Genomic DNA, 17,992 nt, shown 5'->3' on the forward strand with positions numbered 1-17,992 from the left:
CATCAATGTCCACATCATTGATGAAGATGTTAAATATTATAGGCCCTAGGATAGAGCCTTGTGGGACCCCACTGGTCACAGCACACCAAGACAATTGGCTCCCATCAACCACCACCCTGTGGGTCCTACCGCAGAGCCAATTCCCCAGCCAGTGAATTGTGATGAGGTTGAGACCACAGTTAGCCAGTTTAGCCAAGAGGTGATGATGGGATACCAGATCAAAGGCTTTTTTTAAAGTCAAGATATACAATGTCGATCTCTTCCCCTTTGTCCAGGTGATAATTCACCTGGTCATAAAAGGAAATGAGACTGGTCAAGCAACACCTACCCACAACAAACCCATGCTGGGTATCCCGCAGGATATTGCCTTCAGCTAGTCTGTTAAGGATGGCCTCTTCGATAATCTTTTCCAAGACCTTCCCCAGGATAGAGGTCAGGCTGATGGGCCTGTAGTTTGTGGGTTCTGCTTTCCTCCCTTTCTTGAAGATAAGCACCACATTGGCCCTCTTCCAATCATTAGGCATTTCAGAGTGACAAGAACTCTCAAAGATCCGTGCCAGGGGCTGAGCTATGATGCTCGCCAGCTCCCCGAGCACGCTTGGGTGTAACCATCAGGGCCAGCGGACTTGAAGGTATCCAGCCTGTTGAGGTGTTCCTTCATGAGGTCAGCTTCAATGGAGGACAAGGAATCTCCCTCACCTGGGCCTCCCTGACCCATAGTGGGCAGGGCCATCCCATGGGACTAATGAAAAACTGATGCAAAGTACACATTTAGCAAGTTCGCTTTTTAAAGTTGGGGCCTTGATTCTGCATTATGATCTCAGTAAACTGTTGCAACTGCACAGATCACAATGCATTACCAGAACCTTTGTTTTAAACTTGATACAACAAGTTAGGATGGAAACAATAGCAGGGGAAGGAAGAACAGCTTTGATATAGCTAGTTTAAGGCTTGTACATATTGAGTGCATCTACATGAGCAGTTAATTTGCCATGATAAACTCCAATTTAGAATGCACTGGAGTCAGCTGCTCCCAGGCAGAGCATCTTCACATGTCTGGGACCACAGCAAATCAAGCCAGGGTGGTGTGAGGTGCGTATGAAAATACTGTGCCCTGGAGCAGCTGAGCCATTAGCAGGGCGCCCAGGGGTGAGCCCCAGGCTCCAGGTGGCAGCATCAGGCAGTGGTGGGACTGGCTGGGACACAAGGGTGCTACATTGTGGGGCTAGCCAGGAGGCAGCCCCTGCAGTGTAGTGCCCTTGTGCGCCAGCCAGCTTCAGTCACAGTCTATATATGCATTTCAGCCTACATAACTACTCCACCATAGGATAGTGCTTGTCTTGAGCAGTACTATCCTATGGTGAAGTTAGATAATTTCCTGCACCCTAATAGGAGAGCATGTGTAGACTGTGACTTTTTACTGCAGAGCTAATTAGCCAACTACAGTAAAGAGCACGTGTAGATGTGCCCATTAATAATTATATGAGTTGAGTTATACATGCATTGGAGGGGTCATTGATCTCAGCTCTGTGCCTAAGGCTTAGATCCATATTGCACTTAAAGGAAATGTACTTCTTTACTATGTATAGAGAATACAGTGTATGGTTCCCCACCTATCGCCCCCTTTCCCCCAATATACAGCCCTTGATTTTGAAGTAAAAACTTTTTTTTCTGAAAAAGTTTACAAGGTTGTTTGTTAATTTACATAGATTTAAAAATAGTTCCTTTAGGAATTTTGGCATGAAAGTCATCAAGTATTTATTTCAAATTATCTCAGTTATGAAATAGTATAGACTTCCAAATTTCTGTATAGTCAAAACTAAGTGAAATAATGTGCATAATATATCTTTGAAGATATTAGGTTTTAATTAGATACATGATTTGTTAATAACTTATTTTACAATTATCTCTATTATTATTATTCATTTTACAATTATTATAACTCTGACAGCTATTAAATGAAAGGCTTGATTGGATCTGATGCATGATCCCACAATCACACCTCCTGCCAATGCCACACATGCCATATTACACCATATTGCTAGCACAGGTGGAGCCCAGGATCCTGTGCTTCCCCTGCACCAGCAAATATCAAACTTGGCTTCTGTGCACTCCATGGCTGGGAGCCCTAGTCAGCTGATCAGGGTTCCCAGTTAGGAGAGCACAGGGGAGCCCTTGATGTGCTCCCACAGATGGGAGTCCTGGTCAGCTATAGGCCTGTGCAAAGCTTTGGGTGCCAATTTGATTTAGAGGAGATTCAGCCCGATTGGATTTGGAGAGTCAGCCACCAAATCAAATCAGGGGACCAATAAAAAGGTCCGAATTGATTCAAAACTCTGTGAATCTATGAATCTTTTCCGAAGAGCTTCAGTGATTCGGGCAGTCCCCACCTTCTGCAGTAGGGAGCTGGAGCCAGACTCCGTGCTGGTAAGTAGGGGGTAGGGGAGGGGGACTAGAGGAGGCGGTAGGGGACCATGGGGGGCAGTGGGGATCGCCTCATATCCAGCAGCACCCGGTGAGTCGGGGCTTTTCTTTATCCAAGTGCTGGAAGCTGGGGCAGGCAGGGCAGCAGTTGCCAAGCTGGGAGGGTGAGTGGGGGATGGGCCTGGGTGATTTGAAGATTCATCAGCAGCTGAATCTATGAATCAGATTCAGCTGACTCAAATGGGGACAGTGCTTGGAATCACTGAAGCAAATCGCTGTCCCCCCAACTTGGCTGAATCTGAATCCAAAGTGAATGCTAGCTGCTTCACACAGGTGTACTAAGCAACACTCCCAGTTTCAGGAGCATACTGGAGTTTTGAAGGGCTACAATATGCTCTAGAGGCTGGGAATGCAGGTCATACATTCAGTTTAAGGCCTGATGGGAACCAGCTATGAAGTTATTAAACATATTTTATCTATATTGTTTACACAGACTCCTGAGGTTGCCACAGAGAAGCACATCCCAACCCATCTGCTCTCATTTCTTATATTTTGTGTAATACCTTTGTGGCTTATTCCCTGCTTTATCGTGCCATGAATTGAATGAACATGTTTCTGGGTCCCTATTTAAGACATGATTAATTAGTTAAGCATGGGCACTGCCTCAAGTGATGTTTTGTTGCATGATCGACCCCCTGAAGTGCTCTACAGCCATGCCCTGACAGAAATACATGGCTTCAGAGTGCTTTAAAAGTGCCTGATCATGCAACAATCTGAACCCTCATTAGATGAGGGGTCAGATGAAGGTGCTCCAAAATGGAGTGCCTTCATTAACTTGTGTCAGTGCACACTGGGAGCAGGGATGGTCTGAAGCAGCCCAGCCCTGCCCCCCCATACTGTCTTCAGAATAGGAGGGGGAGATTGTAGGGGGAGGAGTTCCATTTGGGGCTTGCCCAGCCTGTGCTGGAGTGTGGGACAGATAGACTGGGGTCCCCCCATCGAGGGTGAGGGAGGCTGCAGAAATGCAGCCACTCCAAACTGGAGCTCAATCTCCCAACCCCCTGGACTCAACAGTGAATATCTGTTGGGTTAGGAGGATCATCGTAACTCATGGCACTTCCTGGGAAGTGCCATGAGTTACAGTAGGGAGCTATGCATCTGCCAGTACCCCATATCTTAATATAATGTCTGTCAGGGGCCTATGAGGCTGCCAGTAGCATAGTTATGGTTGCAAAGTCCTCTGGTGTGGACACAGCTCTTCTGGCAGAAGCTTTTTCTGCCACCAGTTGCACAGCTCCCCCAGTAGCAGAAGCTTTGTCATGAAGTTATGTTCTCACTGGCGGTTCTGCCAGTGTAACTATATTAGCTATGGGGTGTGACATTTTCATATCTCTAACTAACACATCTATGCCAGCAGAATTGTGTAATATAGAGAAGGCTTGAATATAAGTGTCATCAGTTCTGACTGACTAAATTGTCCCTGTTCTTTAAAGTTTCCTTGGTTACAGGCTATCTTAGATATCAGTACTTGACAGACTCCTGATGTCCTGTCTGCTTCATCTGCACTGAGATAATACTGCTTGGAGAAATGAGTGAGAACCAGATGGGAACCTTTAAAGCACAGAGATATTGGGACACCATGGGCTTGTCTATAATGTTTACACAGCACTCCTGAGGTTGCCACAGAGAAGCGTACCCCAACCCATCTGCTCTCATTCCTCATACACTAAAATGGAAAATTTTAAACTGCCTTGTAGGAGCCCCTTACTGCTGCTCTTGAAGAAGTGGGAGACAGAGATCAAAACAGCAGCAGCAAGGATCCACCCTCAGGGCAGCCTCGCTGTCCTATTTCTAGGTTTGGTACATATGGAGTGAGAGCTGGTGGATAGAGATTTGATTCTCAGCCACAGTGTCTGAAGCACCAGGAAAGTGTTATGAATATGCCATATGCCTATAGCTTTCTTCACCCTCCATTTCATATAATCTTGACCTCACTAACAAAACCCTTTATATAAATAAGTTAATTGTAATTTAAGGGCCAGATTTGCTTGCTGGTAGTAAACTTTGACTAAATTGATTTGTTCAAAGCAGTATAATTCAGTTTAACTCATCAGTACACACTGGCTGCTTTGCACTACTCTAGTATATAGGTAAAAATGTCCTTAAAATTCAAATAATGATTATTGATTTATATAAATCATTAAAAATAATCTAATAATAATCTAATTCATGACCACAAACATTAAAATGCATTTCTCATAATAAAATGGTTATTGCATAACATGGTAAAGCCATTTTTCCCAGTACATTTTATGCATGCTGAATCTTTATTCCCTAAGGCAACATTTCGTAGTTGTGCTGGGTTTATTCTAATGTAGTTCAATTAGGTTTCTGGGTGTAACAGAAATTTCTACTGTAGCCCGAGGGATCTGATCCATCCTTAGGACCTTCAAGTACAGGTCAAGCATTTCATTCAATAATTATTTTTTATAGAACTTGGTGTATGTTAATAGCAGCAACACTAAGGAAATGCAAGCCTTTTTTTCACCCATATTGAAGCAAGCAAATTTCCGGTTGTTTGCCAGTTCTCATTTGGAAGTGATATGTATGACACATTGCCTGAAATTTTCACATTAACGAGAACCAGTTTTCATAACTGAAAACTGTATTTCTCCACCTACCTCTTCCAAACCTCTGAGGAATATTCTTTTTCTGACTTTTGGGAAAACTATCACTCCATAGTACAGAATTTAGGCAGTGTTGAAGAGGAGAGTCTTGATTATTCAACATGTCTCCAATCATTTTGTGACCTGTCTTAGTGTTTTCCCAGGCACTGGACAGTCAAGAAGAACACATTTACCTAGTAGTATTTGAATCTGTAGCATTGATAGCTGCTAGAAATTGTAACATAATATCAGGATCCTAGCAAATATTCTGCCTTCTCTCCCAATATAGGCTTTCGTCTGAAGGATTTATACTGAAAGTTATGTTTGCAAAATGTCACCGTTGTTGTCACAAGTTTTCTTTCCAGAATTTTTCCTTGAAATTTTGTGTAGTTGAAATAATGTCACAGAGTCTCTGCTCTGCTTTGTTCACTCTACACAACTCTGGTAGTACAGGTCAGGGGAGGGAGGGGGGCCGACTGCAAGGCCCTACCCAGGTTTACTTGGGTGTGCAGGAGTCCACAGCAGCTACAGCTGGCTACTATGCCTGCTTTCCTGCAGATCTGGCCACAGGAAGTAGAGACAGGAGAACAGCCAAAAAATCAGTGCACTACAGCAATACCAAGCTAGCTGATAGACTTTATTACTTTACTTTAGTTACATCCTCCATTTTCTTCACATGCTACACAAGTTGTACATGGCAGAGAATCTGGCTCAGTGCATTTTGGTCAATGACAATCAAACTGTTATGTTTCTTTTTCACTTCTAATAGCCTTAGATTTTATTCCTCCCTTATTTTCTATAATCCCTAATTTTCTATGAAGCCATGTTATCTTTCTCTAAAGCCCAGTTTTTTACTTTCATTTGTTCTTTCTCTTCCCCTTCATTGTTTCTGCTCACTTTTTCAAGAAATGATGTATATGCATTTTTTATGCTTCAGGGTTTCTTTTTTAGAGCTTTGATTGCAATGAAGACTTTTTAAAAGACATTTATCAGATGGTAAGTCTTTTAACAGAGGTAAAGAAAGATTAAGACCAAAAACATCTGTAGGTGGTCTACTCCCACCAGCCCATTCTATTCCAGCTTCACTGATTCAATATTCAGATGAGTCTAATGATTCCTCTGACTGCTGTTTTAAAAATTTCTCTGCCATTTTTATTTCAGCTAATGAGACAGAAGCAGACATAAGGAATCTTTCATTAAAATGTCTCTAGCAAAGGAAATGTGAGGGAAGATAAAAGGATGTGTGTGTAAATGGAATGGCAGTGAGAACCACAAACTCACACATGTTATCATGTTTCAAAGTTTTTAGGGACAAATCTTCATGTGGCTTTTGTTCCTGTAAGTTGAAAGGTCCACATTCTTTAGTTTCTTTTTTAAAGGAAGCTTGAAATGATTGCTTTGTGTTTAAAATGAAAGAATATTGTCTTCAACTCCTATAAATATTTTTTCTGGGATTGGATTTTAGAATGCCTTTGAACTGCTTAATGAAGCTGGGCTTAATCTTTCAGCCCTATAGGCCAAATAAGTGATGCAGAACCAGTCCTTAGGCTGGATCAGGCCCCATGCCTCTGGACTGGGCCTGCACACCTGGATCCAGACTATGCCAACCTGGCCAGTCCCCGTACATAAGGATTGGGGCCCTGGGATTCTACATCCCCCTTGCACACTGGGATTTAACTTTGGGGGTCCACGCTGCCTCTGCCCAAGCCTGCACCACCCCCACAAGCCCCAATTGCAAGGATTGAGCCCTGCATCATTGTATGCATTGGATCGGGCACAAAAAATTGCAAGGCCAAATTATAAAGGCACCAGGAACCAGATCTAGCCCACAAGCTAGGGGTTGAGCACATCTGGTTTAATGTATAAAATATAGGCCACTAGAGGTAGAAATACTGCTTCTGTTGTGACTCTACTGAATTATTTAAAGTGTTTTTTATCTTAACAGAGTGCACTTATGTTAATGCCCTGGCACATGTTTACTTAATGCTCTAATGGGATCTTATCTCTGATCCCAACAATCATGCTTCACATGTATAGAAGGAGGCACAATTTTATGATCAGGGATCTAATCCAAATTGCACCATTACTACTCTCCATAAATCCTGGGCTCCCCCTGCACCAGCAAGTTGGACTGGGACTGATAATCATCTGATTGCTAGCTCCAGCCCTAGGACCACCTTGGGTCTCAAACTGGCCCCAGTCCAGACTTGAAACAACCCCAGTGTAGTCTAGGGCCAAGGCTGAAAATCAGCTAATTCTCAAAAACTCGTGCCCAGCACCACTGGCTGGGTTGCCAGGTGCAGGGGATCAGAGGCGCCCCATGGAGGGGAGCCAAAGAGCTTCCCCTACTGGGGACTTTAAACCCCAATGAGAGCCTCTAATCCTCCATTCACAACAGCCCAGGCAGAGCTGCCAAGCATGGGTTTTGCCAATCAGCTGATTGTTAGCACTGGCTCTGACAGCTTCAAGTCTCAAATTGGACTCAGGGATATCCAGGCTAGGGCTAACAAATCAGGAGACTTGAACTTCACAAGTGCAGACTGGGGCTGGGCTGACAAACAGCTGATTGTCAGCTCTAGTCCCAACAATCAAATGATTGTCAGACCCAACCCCAAACCACCTCTAACCCCTCACATTAAATTTAAGGCACCATACAAACCAGATATAACAATGTTCTGCCTTATATGTAAAACATTGTGGCAGGGTACCTTTAGTTCCTGCCACTTTGAGGGCTTGAGCAGGCAGCAGAACATCCTGTAGGTGATAGCAGAGTCAATCAGGGGGTCAAATGGCAACCAGGAGGCCACCTGATTGGGGGAGGGCTTGGCTGCTTGAGTATAAGACCAGGCCCAGGGAGTGGAGCCAGAAAAGTTGTAACTGGGGAGCCCAGGGGTGAACATCTCCTGGCCTGAGTACTGCTTCTCCCAGAACACCTGGAGGTCAGGGTAGGAACTATGGGGATGGAGGAGGTTCCTGGCCCTGGGGAATGACTTAAAACTACACCTTGCTGGGGTTAGATGGTGTGGTGGGGCTACCTGTGGCAGGGCAGTCTCCAGGAGATGCCATACCTGTGTCTCCCTAGTGAAAGATCAGTATGGGGTGCTGGAAAGCCTCAGCCCCTGCTGCCTTGTGGGTAAGCCTGTGCAGGGGAAAAGCTTGGGGAGCACACCCCAACAGAAGAGCACAGGGCCAAGGCCCACAGAGTGGGGCCTGAGCCAGGGTCCAGGCACATTGACAAACACCCGAGGCCCAAGGGTCTTAAGGCCCAGAAGCCCAGTGAGGAGACAGAATAGTGGCCCCAATGAGGGAGGGCAGAATGAGAGCTGGAGGTTGCATAGAATAGGGTCTTTTGGGGCCTAAAGGACTGTACATAAGCCAGCCAGAGTTAAGACCCCATTGAGGGGCCAGAGTTGAGGCCCCAGTGGAGTAGAGGCCCTGGTTTGGGGGCATGTGGCCAAGGCAAGCCTATGGACCCCTGAGACAAGTTTGGATCAGAGGCCAAGTGTGGCCTAGCAGTGAGGCTGGGGGAGTTGGAAGTAATTTTTGGATGCCATCTGTGAGGCATGGGACATGGTAAAGTGGATGTGGGAGTTATGTATTACACCCTTGACATCAGGGCATTAAATGGGCAGCCTCTCACCTAGAAACAACTACTCTTTTACAACAAAGGTGTGGCAGAAGAGTCAGGTAGGCGGACTACCCTAGACAGGTAGGCAGGCTGACATTGTGACTAGCCCTGAGATGGTCCCCTGTCGCAAATATTTTTGTGGGTTGTTTGCTATTTTATAGTGGCTTAAATTGGATGCATATGTAGCGCTCTTGCCATTTACACTGCACTTAACGTAATTGTGGCATAAATGTAACATGTAGAGGGGGACTTAGACATCCATATCTATAATAGAGGAATTGATATCAAGGTTTTATTAGCATATATTCTGAAAACATGGGTAGGGAATATTATAAATAATGTACATGGGTGATCTCAAGTGAATGGCAGTAAAATCTCTATACTCTGCTTATAACTTATTTACAGGAACTATCAGAAGGTTTTAGGAAATTTCTGGGGGTTAATTTATTATTATTTTTCCTATGCCTCTGTATGAAAAAAACACAAAACACATTTCCTTTCTTTATAAGTCCAATTTTTGGGTGAAATCAGTACCTTCTTACTCGGCAAATATTTCTTGTGTATATTCAGTTATATTTGCTTACATCAGTAGAAAAATGTGCTACTATTGAGAGCTATACAGAACCAAAAAGGATTTGGGTGCATCAACTGCATTCTTTTCCCGCCTGTGCAGCATAACCAGAATTGTTAACAAATTCACATACAAAGTCATCCCTTTGTCTTCCAATTTTGTTCTGCAATTCATGTTGTAAACTCACTGAAGGCAATAGGGTTCCACATCTATACCTAAACACACAATTTCAGTAAAAATGTGTTTTCCCTTTATTGAGATATAAGTCTGATCACTAGAAACTGTTTTAATAGATTATTTCTGCTTCGTTTCAAAGCTGAAATAATTTGCTATAGACTATAGAACAGGGTTAAGAAACCTATAGTTTTATAAAATTTTTGATATTTTCATTATAGGTAGTATAGATAATGATCCCATAGTTAAGGTTTCCTAACATTTACCATTAAAAGTTCCTGTTTTCAGTTACATAGCTCATTTTGTTATCAAATCAAAATTGGATGCTTTTCTAGAGGATAAGCTTTAGCCAAACACAAACCAGCAGGCTCAGTATAGGGATATCTGCATGAAATTTAATGGCCTGTGATCTACAGATATTTTGCTGATATAACGATCCTTTTTGGTCTCAAAAATCTGTCAGTCTTTGCAAGTGGTTAGAGGATGTGAGAGGTGCTAGTACTAGAAGTATGTCGTTTTCCTTCTCTAAACAGTGACCCAAGTTTGGAGTAAGAAACCTGTATTTGAGCAGAGATGTGGTGGAGTTTGGTTTTCAAATTCTGTCTGATCATGCTGCATCTTTTCACAATGTATATGTGCTGACTCAAATGTGTACACCATTTCTGTAGAGGACCTCAGTATTCTGTATCAAGAACAAGACTTTTTCTGAAATTGCTCTTCCTGGTTATAGAGGGAGAGTGGCGGGAAAGGGATACTGTGACATTGGTTTCAGCAGGGGAGAACAAAACAGAGACCATCTTTCTTGCCCTTTCAGTGCTTAGTTTATTAGCACTAAGGCAATGCAGAAGAGGAGGAGGCTTGCACCCGAACTAAATGCAGCAGAGTAAGGAATTGCATGGAGTGATGATGCAAAGGAAGGGAGATAGGAACTCGGGTGGGAGGGACCAGGGCGGGATCAAAGTGGCCAGAAATTGTGGAGCTAGAAGCAAAAATGTGAAAAGGGGTGCGAGTAAGGGATGGGAGGATAAACAGCATAGAAATACAGATGTCATGAAAGGGTAAGGACAGAAGTAGCAGGAGTGAGTCACAGACACAATCTTTTCTCAAATGTCCTATTTACAAATAGTTGTGAAATCCAAGTTTATCCTAGGGTTCTACAGGAACTGGCCGAGGTCATTGCGGGACCTCTGGCGCGGCTCTATGAGCACTCGTGGTGCTCTGGCGAGGTGCCGGAGGACTGGAAGAGGGCCAATGTGGTCCCTATCTTCAAAAAGGGAAAAAAAGAGGACCCGGGAAATTACAGGCCAGTTAGTCTTACCTCAATCCCGGGTAAGCTCTTTGAAAAAATTATCCTGGCACACATCCAGGAGGGCCTTGCAGGGGAATGCATGCTCAGGGGCAACCAACATGGGTTCATCAGTGGAAGGTCTTGTCAGACCAACCTGGTGGCCTTTTACGATCAGATCACCAAATCATTAGACGCAGGGGTTGCTGTGGATGTAGTCTTTCTGGACTTCCGGAAGGCTTTCGACACTGTCTCTCACCCTGTCCTCATCAAAAAGCTGGGAGACTGTGGTGTCGATGCCCACACGGTCAAATGGGTCGCCAACTGGTTGGAGGGCCGCACCCAGAGGGTGGTAGTGGATGGGTTCTTCTCGACCTGGAAGGGCATGGGCAGTGGGGTTCCGCAGGGCTCGGTCCTCGGGCCCGCACTGTTCAACATCTTCATCAGTGACTTGGATGAGGGGGTAGAAAGCACCCTGTTCAAGTTTGCTGATGACACTAAGATGTGGGGGGATGTGGGTGCACTAGAAGGGTGCAATAGGCTACAAGCTGACCTTGACAGGTTGCAACGGTGGGCAGATGAGAATAGGATGGGGTTTAACACTGATAAGTGCAAGATGTTGCACATGGGGAGGAAGAACCGGCACCACACTTACAGGTTGGGGAACTCCCCTCTTGCCAGCACGGAGACGGAAAAGGATCTTGGAGTCGTCATTGACTCCACGATGAACATGGGCCGGCAGTGTGGGGAGGCAGTCAAGAAGGCCAACCGTACCCTGTCATGCATCCACAGAGGCATCTCGAGCAGGTCCAGGGAGGTGATCCTCCCCCTCTATGCGGCACTGGTCAGGTCGCAGCTGGAGTACTGCGTCCAGTTCTGGGCGCCACACTTCAAGAGGGACGTGGACGATATGGAAAGAGTTCAGAGGAGGGCCACTCATATGATCAGGGGTCAGCAGGGCAGGCCTTATGAGGAGAGGCTACGGGACCTGAACCTGTTTAGCCTCCACAAGAGAAGGTTAAGGGGGGACCTTGTGGCCTGCTACAACCTGGTCAGGGGGGATCAGCAGGTATTGGGGGAGTCCCTGTTCCCCCGTGCGCTGCCAGGAGTGACCAGGAATAACGGTCACAAGCTGGCGGAGGGTAAGTTTAGATTAGATATTAGGAGGCGCTACTTCACAGTCAGGGCGGCTAGGGCCTGGAACCAGCTTCCAGGGGAAGTGGTGCAGGCTCCTAGCCTGGGGATTTTTAAAAGGAAGTTAGATGAGCACCTTGCCGGGGTCATCTGACCCCGGTGCTCTTTCCTGCCAAGGCAGGGGGTCGGACTAGATGATCTACCTAGGTCCCTTCCGACTCCAGCTACTATGAAACTATGAAACTATACCTCCATCCCCCTCTAGTCAGTGGGCCTCACAGAAGATAACAGTTTTCTACTACTACCAAGTTCCTCCACAACATTACATGGAAAGGATAGTGTGATGAATATAAAGGGCTTTTTGATGCTGCTGACCCACATTGGGATATCACTATGGTTTCACAGGATTAAGCTTTTGGTATTTTTTCTATTTTAAAATGTGTTTTGTCTTTTTAGAAACTTGATAAATAGCATTCCTCCAAAATCTATGTTAATAGGGTATTGATATGGCAAAATCAAGTGTTCAGAACTAAGGAAACCACTGGCCTAAGCACACTAAGAAATCAGGTCCTACACTTCTGAAACTGGGCAGACTTGGGCAGCATAAATTTTGGCATTTCTTAATTTTTGAATGCATGATATTGCAAGCTTAACATTTTTAATGTACAGCTTTTTAAATGTAATATCTATTTAAAATTTAATGTGAAAAATTCTGAGCAAGCCAATATGCAAAGGAAAAGCGGTCATAAGAAATAAATATAGTTATACTTTCTCTGCTATGTGGCAAGAACTTGATCCTGCAGATAGATGTGATTTCTCACATGCATAAGTGTCTACAGAATTGGGCTTTAAGTGTATCAAGATTTGAAGTGGGATGCCAAGGTTACTTGTACTAGTAAATAATGCTCAGTAACTCAATGATGAGTTCTGCTGTGGCAGCATGTAAATACATGATGAAAAATAATCAAGGAAAAAATCTGACAAACAGCTAGATTAAGGGGGGTGGTAGAAATAGTTCATAAACAAGATAAGGCAGAAGCTAGATTTTATTTAAATCACATTTATATGTATAATTCAAATGAGGAATTAATCCTCATATGGCCCAAATTGGCCTGTCTCCATTTGTTATACCTGTTTACACCATCTGCAGGTCTGGCTCAATATATAGATTTCTCCCAGTCCTTGCCTCAAAGATACAGAAACAGTTTTAAGACAGATGAGTACATGAAAGAAATGGAAAAAGGATTTTGTACGCTAAAGATTTTTTTTCCCAGGACTTGACATGTAGCTCTGTGGTCTTAAAGCATAATACTATGCTGTGCAATATAATATTTGTTTAAAGCTTCCATGATTTCCTTAAAATGGCTACTCCTGGATTTTACAATCTATGGTACAAGATACTTCAAAATGATATATGGGAGTCCCATGGAAACATTTCTGTAAATTGTCCAGCACATTTGGGAACGGTAAAGATTTAGTAGCTAAAAAGAATGAGGCAGTTATTAATGGGTGTTTAATGGAGGAAGATTTTGTTATGTACTACAACTGTTGGGTTGAGAATTTTTCACTGTATAGGCTTAAACCATCGCTGGCTTTTCTTAGACCCTGGTTCAGTAAAGCACTTCAGTATGTGCTTCATCATTAAGCATGTAAACAAATCCTATCGACTTCAGTAGGGCTTAAGTACTTTACTGAATCTGAGTTTTAGACTGTAAGATAATGGGGGGATGGAATATGTTTTGAGGTCTCTACATGGATAGTGATGCATTAGAAGAATGCAAACAATAACAAGTCTTGTATTCTTAATTAGTATAACCAGGGATTAAAATTTAGGTAAGGGATCATAAAAGTACTTCATATTTTGACGGTTTTCTTCACAATCGTAATGGCTAAATGTTGTTACCATGGAAACCAAGATTTTTCTAGAACAATGCTTGCCTAAAAGAAAAATGCCAAGTTGGCAACCCAACACAACATATCTTAATTTGATTCTCTGGGTGCAACTCAGTGCTTGAGCTTCCAGTCTTCTTCCTTTGATTTCCCATACCCAATGCAATCCATTCTATTTTCTCAACCATTAAATGATCAAACTGGTGTCCAGCAAATATCACCCTGGCAGAAATGTGTCCATTTATTGCCTTTTCTCTAAGCATACTCTGTGGTTCACCTCTAAAGAACTCAAGGTCCTTAGTAAACACTTATGTACGTAGCTGCTCTCCTTCAGCAGCCCATTTTCAAGAATAGGGTCTTGAAGCATGAGGATTTGTCTTTTTAGCTGCTGGATTCCCTGAGTACCCAGCCTCTTTCTGTTGCCTGTACTCTGGAGGTTCTTGACCTGCCCTAGAATGCATTAGGTAAGGAGATGACATATAACTGGGGTACTACATGCTCACACACCCGTAATACCAACCGTGATCCTGATAATGATGTTTTCTCACTTTATAATGTATATTCTTTATAAGCATGTGTGTTGATTGCCATCTATGCTGTGGTGTAGAGTTGAATTAATTTCAAAGGAAAGGTATTTTTACTAGCAAATTGCTAAATAATTCTAACTGAATCTGTTGTGTTGATCCTATTGTGTGTTATGGTTTTTTTATTCCATCTTGGAAAAAAAAGTGAGCAAAAGGTGGCTTGGAAAACAAATGCATTCTGTTCAATTTTCTACCTAGGTCCCTCTTCTCATCAAATGAAAGGGGAAAATTTCATATATGGACTCTATTTTTAATGGGAACTACAGTCTATCCATTTGTAGTGCTGCCACCAATCTAGTAATTGTCCATGGTTCAGCTAAGCAGAACATTCTATTTTAAATGCAGTAAAAAGGTTTATACTATCCTTTTTTTTTCAGGGAAGCAATGTAATGGAGGATCAGGATCTGTTGGAAATAGGAATACTTAACTCTGGGCACAGACAAAGAATTCTGCAGGCAATCCAGCTCCTTCCAAAGGTAAAGCCTCTTTTTTATTATCCAAATATATTGCCAAGAGCTTTTATTTAAAATAATAATAACTTCTTAAAATAAAAGGACTTAATCTTCCACAGCTTTTTGTGACATTTATACCAGTGTAAAATGTATGTGAAATGCTACCATTCTGGTTTGGTGAAATAAATTATATCCAGGTTGAATTCACTTTGCATACATGTGAATGACCACATGAAGTAAAAAGTATAGAAGAGGTTCAAGTTCCATATTTCTACTGGTAATTATTTTAGAACTGAATATAAAAAAAAAAAAAGATGCTTCCTGGACATGCATATAACTACAGACACTGAGGCACCAAACATCCAGACTTGGTCTGGCCTTTGGATTCAGTCTCAATGATCTAAATGTGGAATGGGACGTCTGGGCAGCCTCCATTCCTCCATACTCATGCCTAGGCATATGCATATGACCTCATGCATACACCATGATCCAGAAGGATTGCCAGTGTGTTATAGACTGTATAGTGTCACCACTGCAAATAAACTTGTGCATACATCACGGTTTTTGATCGGCATGCTACTGCGCAGCATTATTAGGCTACTGTGCAATAAACGTCTTATGTAGATGCACCCAATGTGCATCAGGCATACCGGGATAAGATTCTTATATCTTTGGGATTTAAGCCATCTGATAGAATGCCAAAATATGTCTGTGACTAGCTGCTTGCTGATACTTGCCTCCTGTTGACTTTACCATAAGCAGTTCTGACCAGTTGGACAAGGGAGGCATAGGACATAACTTGGCTCCAAAGATTCTTATACGAGTTGAGAAGCCATCAGGTGAGAGGGAATGAGGACAAACCGAACATGGCAGTTGTGTCCAGCATGATACCAAGAAGGCTTCCAATAAGGGCCCATAGGCATATATTGCTCTGGAAGAAAATAGCTGAATAATAAAGATGAGTGTAAGATGCATAGTGTATTCTGGAGTGTGTTGACTGCATGTGTAGAACAATGATAGTAAGAAGAGATCAATTGGTTGACGGCACCTATAAGAAATTTGAGCAGACAATTTGCCTTCATTACACAAACTGGAAAATTAAAGTGGAGTGGGGTTGGCTGGATAAGGAAGGATGTGGTCTTTCGACTACTATGAATGATAAAATTATCTGGATTATATTGAAAATGAATGCAAGACTGATCTTCTTGTGCACCCTGGCATGTGGTTGGTCAGAGTTGGTATGTAATGCAGCATAATTGAAAATGGCAATAGTAACTCAGGGGGCAAGCAGGACACCAACCCTGGTTGCCAACTTGGAAGGGACATCATTATGGCCCCCTTCCTCATCACCCAGGAGTCTTTTCCACAGCAAGAGCACCCTGGTCACAGAAACCAGGCAGATGCAACCCCATAGGAGAGAGGGAATGCGACCACTTGGGAGGCTTTGCTGTCAGAGGCACAGCCCTGCACCTAGAAGCATATCTGGGGGTGAGTGAAGAGAGGGAACAAACAGGGCACCAGGAGTGAACCCTGTGGAGTCTGCACCAGCCAGGATGATGCACGATCCTAATTTCATGCTGCTCCAGCAGGAGCTGTAACACCTGCCACCCGAGTGCAGAGAGCAAGACCAGTTGTGATTCTGCTCCCCCTCCCCTTCCCCCAGTCTCCCTCCCTTTGTCCCCAAGTGGGGAGCATAGTCCCCTCTCCTCCTGTCCTGGGTGCTGAAATATCTCTCTATGCCTCTGGAAAAAAGTGACATGCTATTGCCATAATTGGAAGTACAGATGAAGTAAAATGGGCTAGATAACTGGATTACTCATTTATAAATTTAGGATGAGGGAAGTGCCAATTTACATTTCTGTTTAAAGTGTTTAAACATCTTATGATTTTTTAGAGCTTGTAGCAAGTTTTTACCCAGAGCATTTTATTAACAGAGTTTTGAATCTTAATCTTAGCTCTGTCCTAATGATGTATTTTGTTTCTATTTCCTTATGAAGGAGGGATTTTTTTCATATAACTAATAAAACTAGTGAATGGATTTTGCATATGTTATAACTTTAGAGAGTATTAAATAAAATAGTGCCCATGGAGATGACAGACACTGAAAACTAAATTGGAAACTGTATGTAAGAAGTGTCCACATGAATATTACTATTATTTTTTCTTTTATTATTTAGAACCTAAGTGTATGAGGCGCTTACACTAACTCACATTATGTGTTTAGTATTTCAAAATGACTTTAAAAAATGTACATTTTGCATTAATATTGAATACTATAAATTCCTGTTTTTAATGACACTTGCTGTATGGGATCTAAAGACAGACAAATGCTTAAGGCAAAACATGTTCCAGATGAGTCATTTTTATGTATAAGAGACTGTTCAACTTGAAAGATGGCAGAGTTAAGACCTAACAAACTCTTTGAATGCAGTTGTTTCTGAGAACAAGATTGTTTTGCAGCTTCCTGAAAGTATCCACATTTTTCAAGCTTGAGTTAATTAACTAACCTTAAACATCTAGAATTAGTGGATATATAATAGGTAGGGATCTACTCAAATTGCAATTTTGTGATTTTTGTGGAAACCACAAATCGTGTTTTCCATAGTTATGCATGGAATCATTGGAAGAAGAAAAAAAACTTACCAAATAAAATGCTGGCTCCCCAGTGAGAGCCAGTGGCCTCTGTGTTCCAGCCTTGCAGCCAGCTGTGGGGTGACCTGATGGCATGAAGGGAAGCAGCCAAAATGGTGGCTGTTCCATCTGCCACCGATTGGCTGAGAGGGCTGCCTTTCATGTGGCCCTACCCCTCTTTGCCAGTCAGCAGCAAGGGGTGGGGCCACATGAAAGGCAGACCTCTCACCAAAATCAACAGTGAGGAGGCAAGGTTGCCAGGGCCCCTGGCCCCTGGGGGGGGGGGGGGGGTGGAGCACTGTGAAGACCGCAAAAATGGTGGCTATTACCATGATTGGCCCACGTAATTGCCCATATACTGCCTTAAATTTGGGTAGGTACTTAATAACAGTAAGGTGGTACTTAGATCTTGCTTGATGAAGCAACATATAATCCAAAAATATCAACATATATACCTTTACATATATTTAATGCAAAAATGTCATACCAAAATTAACATGGTTAAAAACAGAAGCTGTGCATTACATCTCCTATTTTAAATGAGTCAGCAACA

At 43.0% G+C, this 17,992-nt stretch overlaps 1 protein-coding gene across 3 annotated transcripts in view; it reads left to right on the forward strand.

The window, feature by feature from the left end:
* The window catches only part of ANKS1B (ankyrin repeat and sterile alpha motif domain containing 1B), an 845,363-nt gene that overhangs the window by 548,257 nt on the left and 279,114 nt on the right, over positions 1-17,992 (forward strand). For all 3 annotated transcript variants that reach the window (XM_090042850.1, XM_090042851.1, XM_090042852.1), the window contains one exon: positions 14,734-14,832. In XM_090042850.1, the coding sequence (XP_089898976.1) occupies positions 14,734-14,832 (99 nt within the window). The remainder of the gene's footprint in view (positions 1-14,733; positions 14,833-17,992) is intronic.

This window comes from Crocodylus siamensis, chromosome 4 (assembly GCF_052110815.1).
Source record: "Crocodylus siamensis isolate JL-2025a chromosome 4, ASM5211081v1, whole genome shotgun sequence".
NCBI classification, from domain to species: Eukaryota; Metazoa; Chordata; order Crocodylia; family Crocodylidae; genus Crocodylus; species Crocodylus siamensis.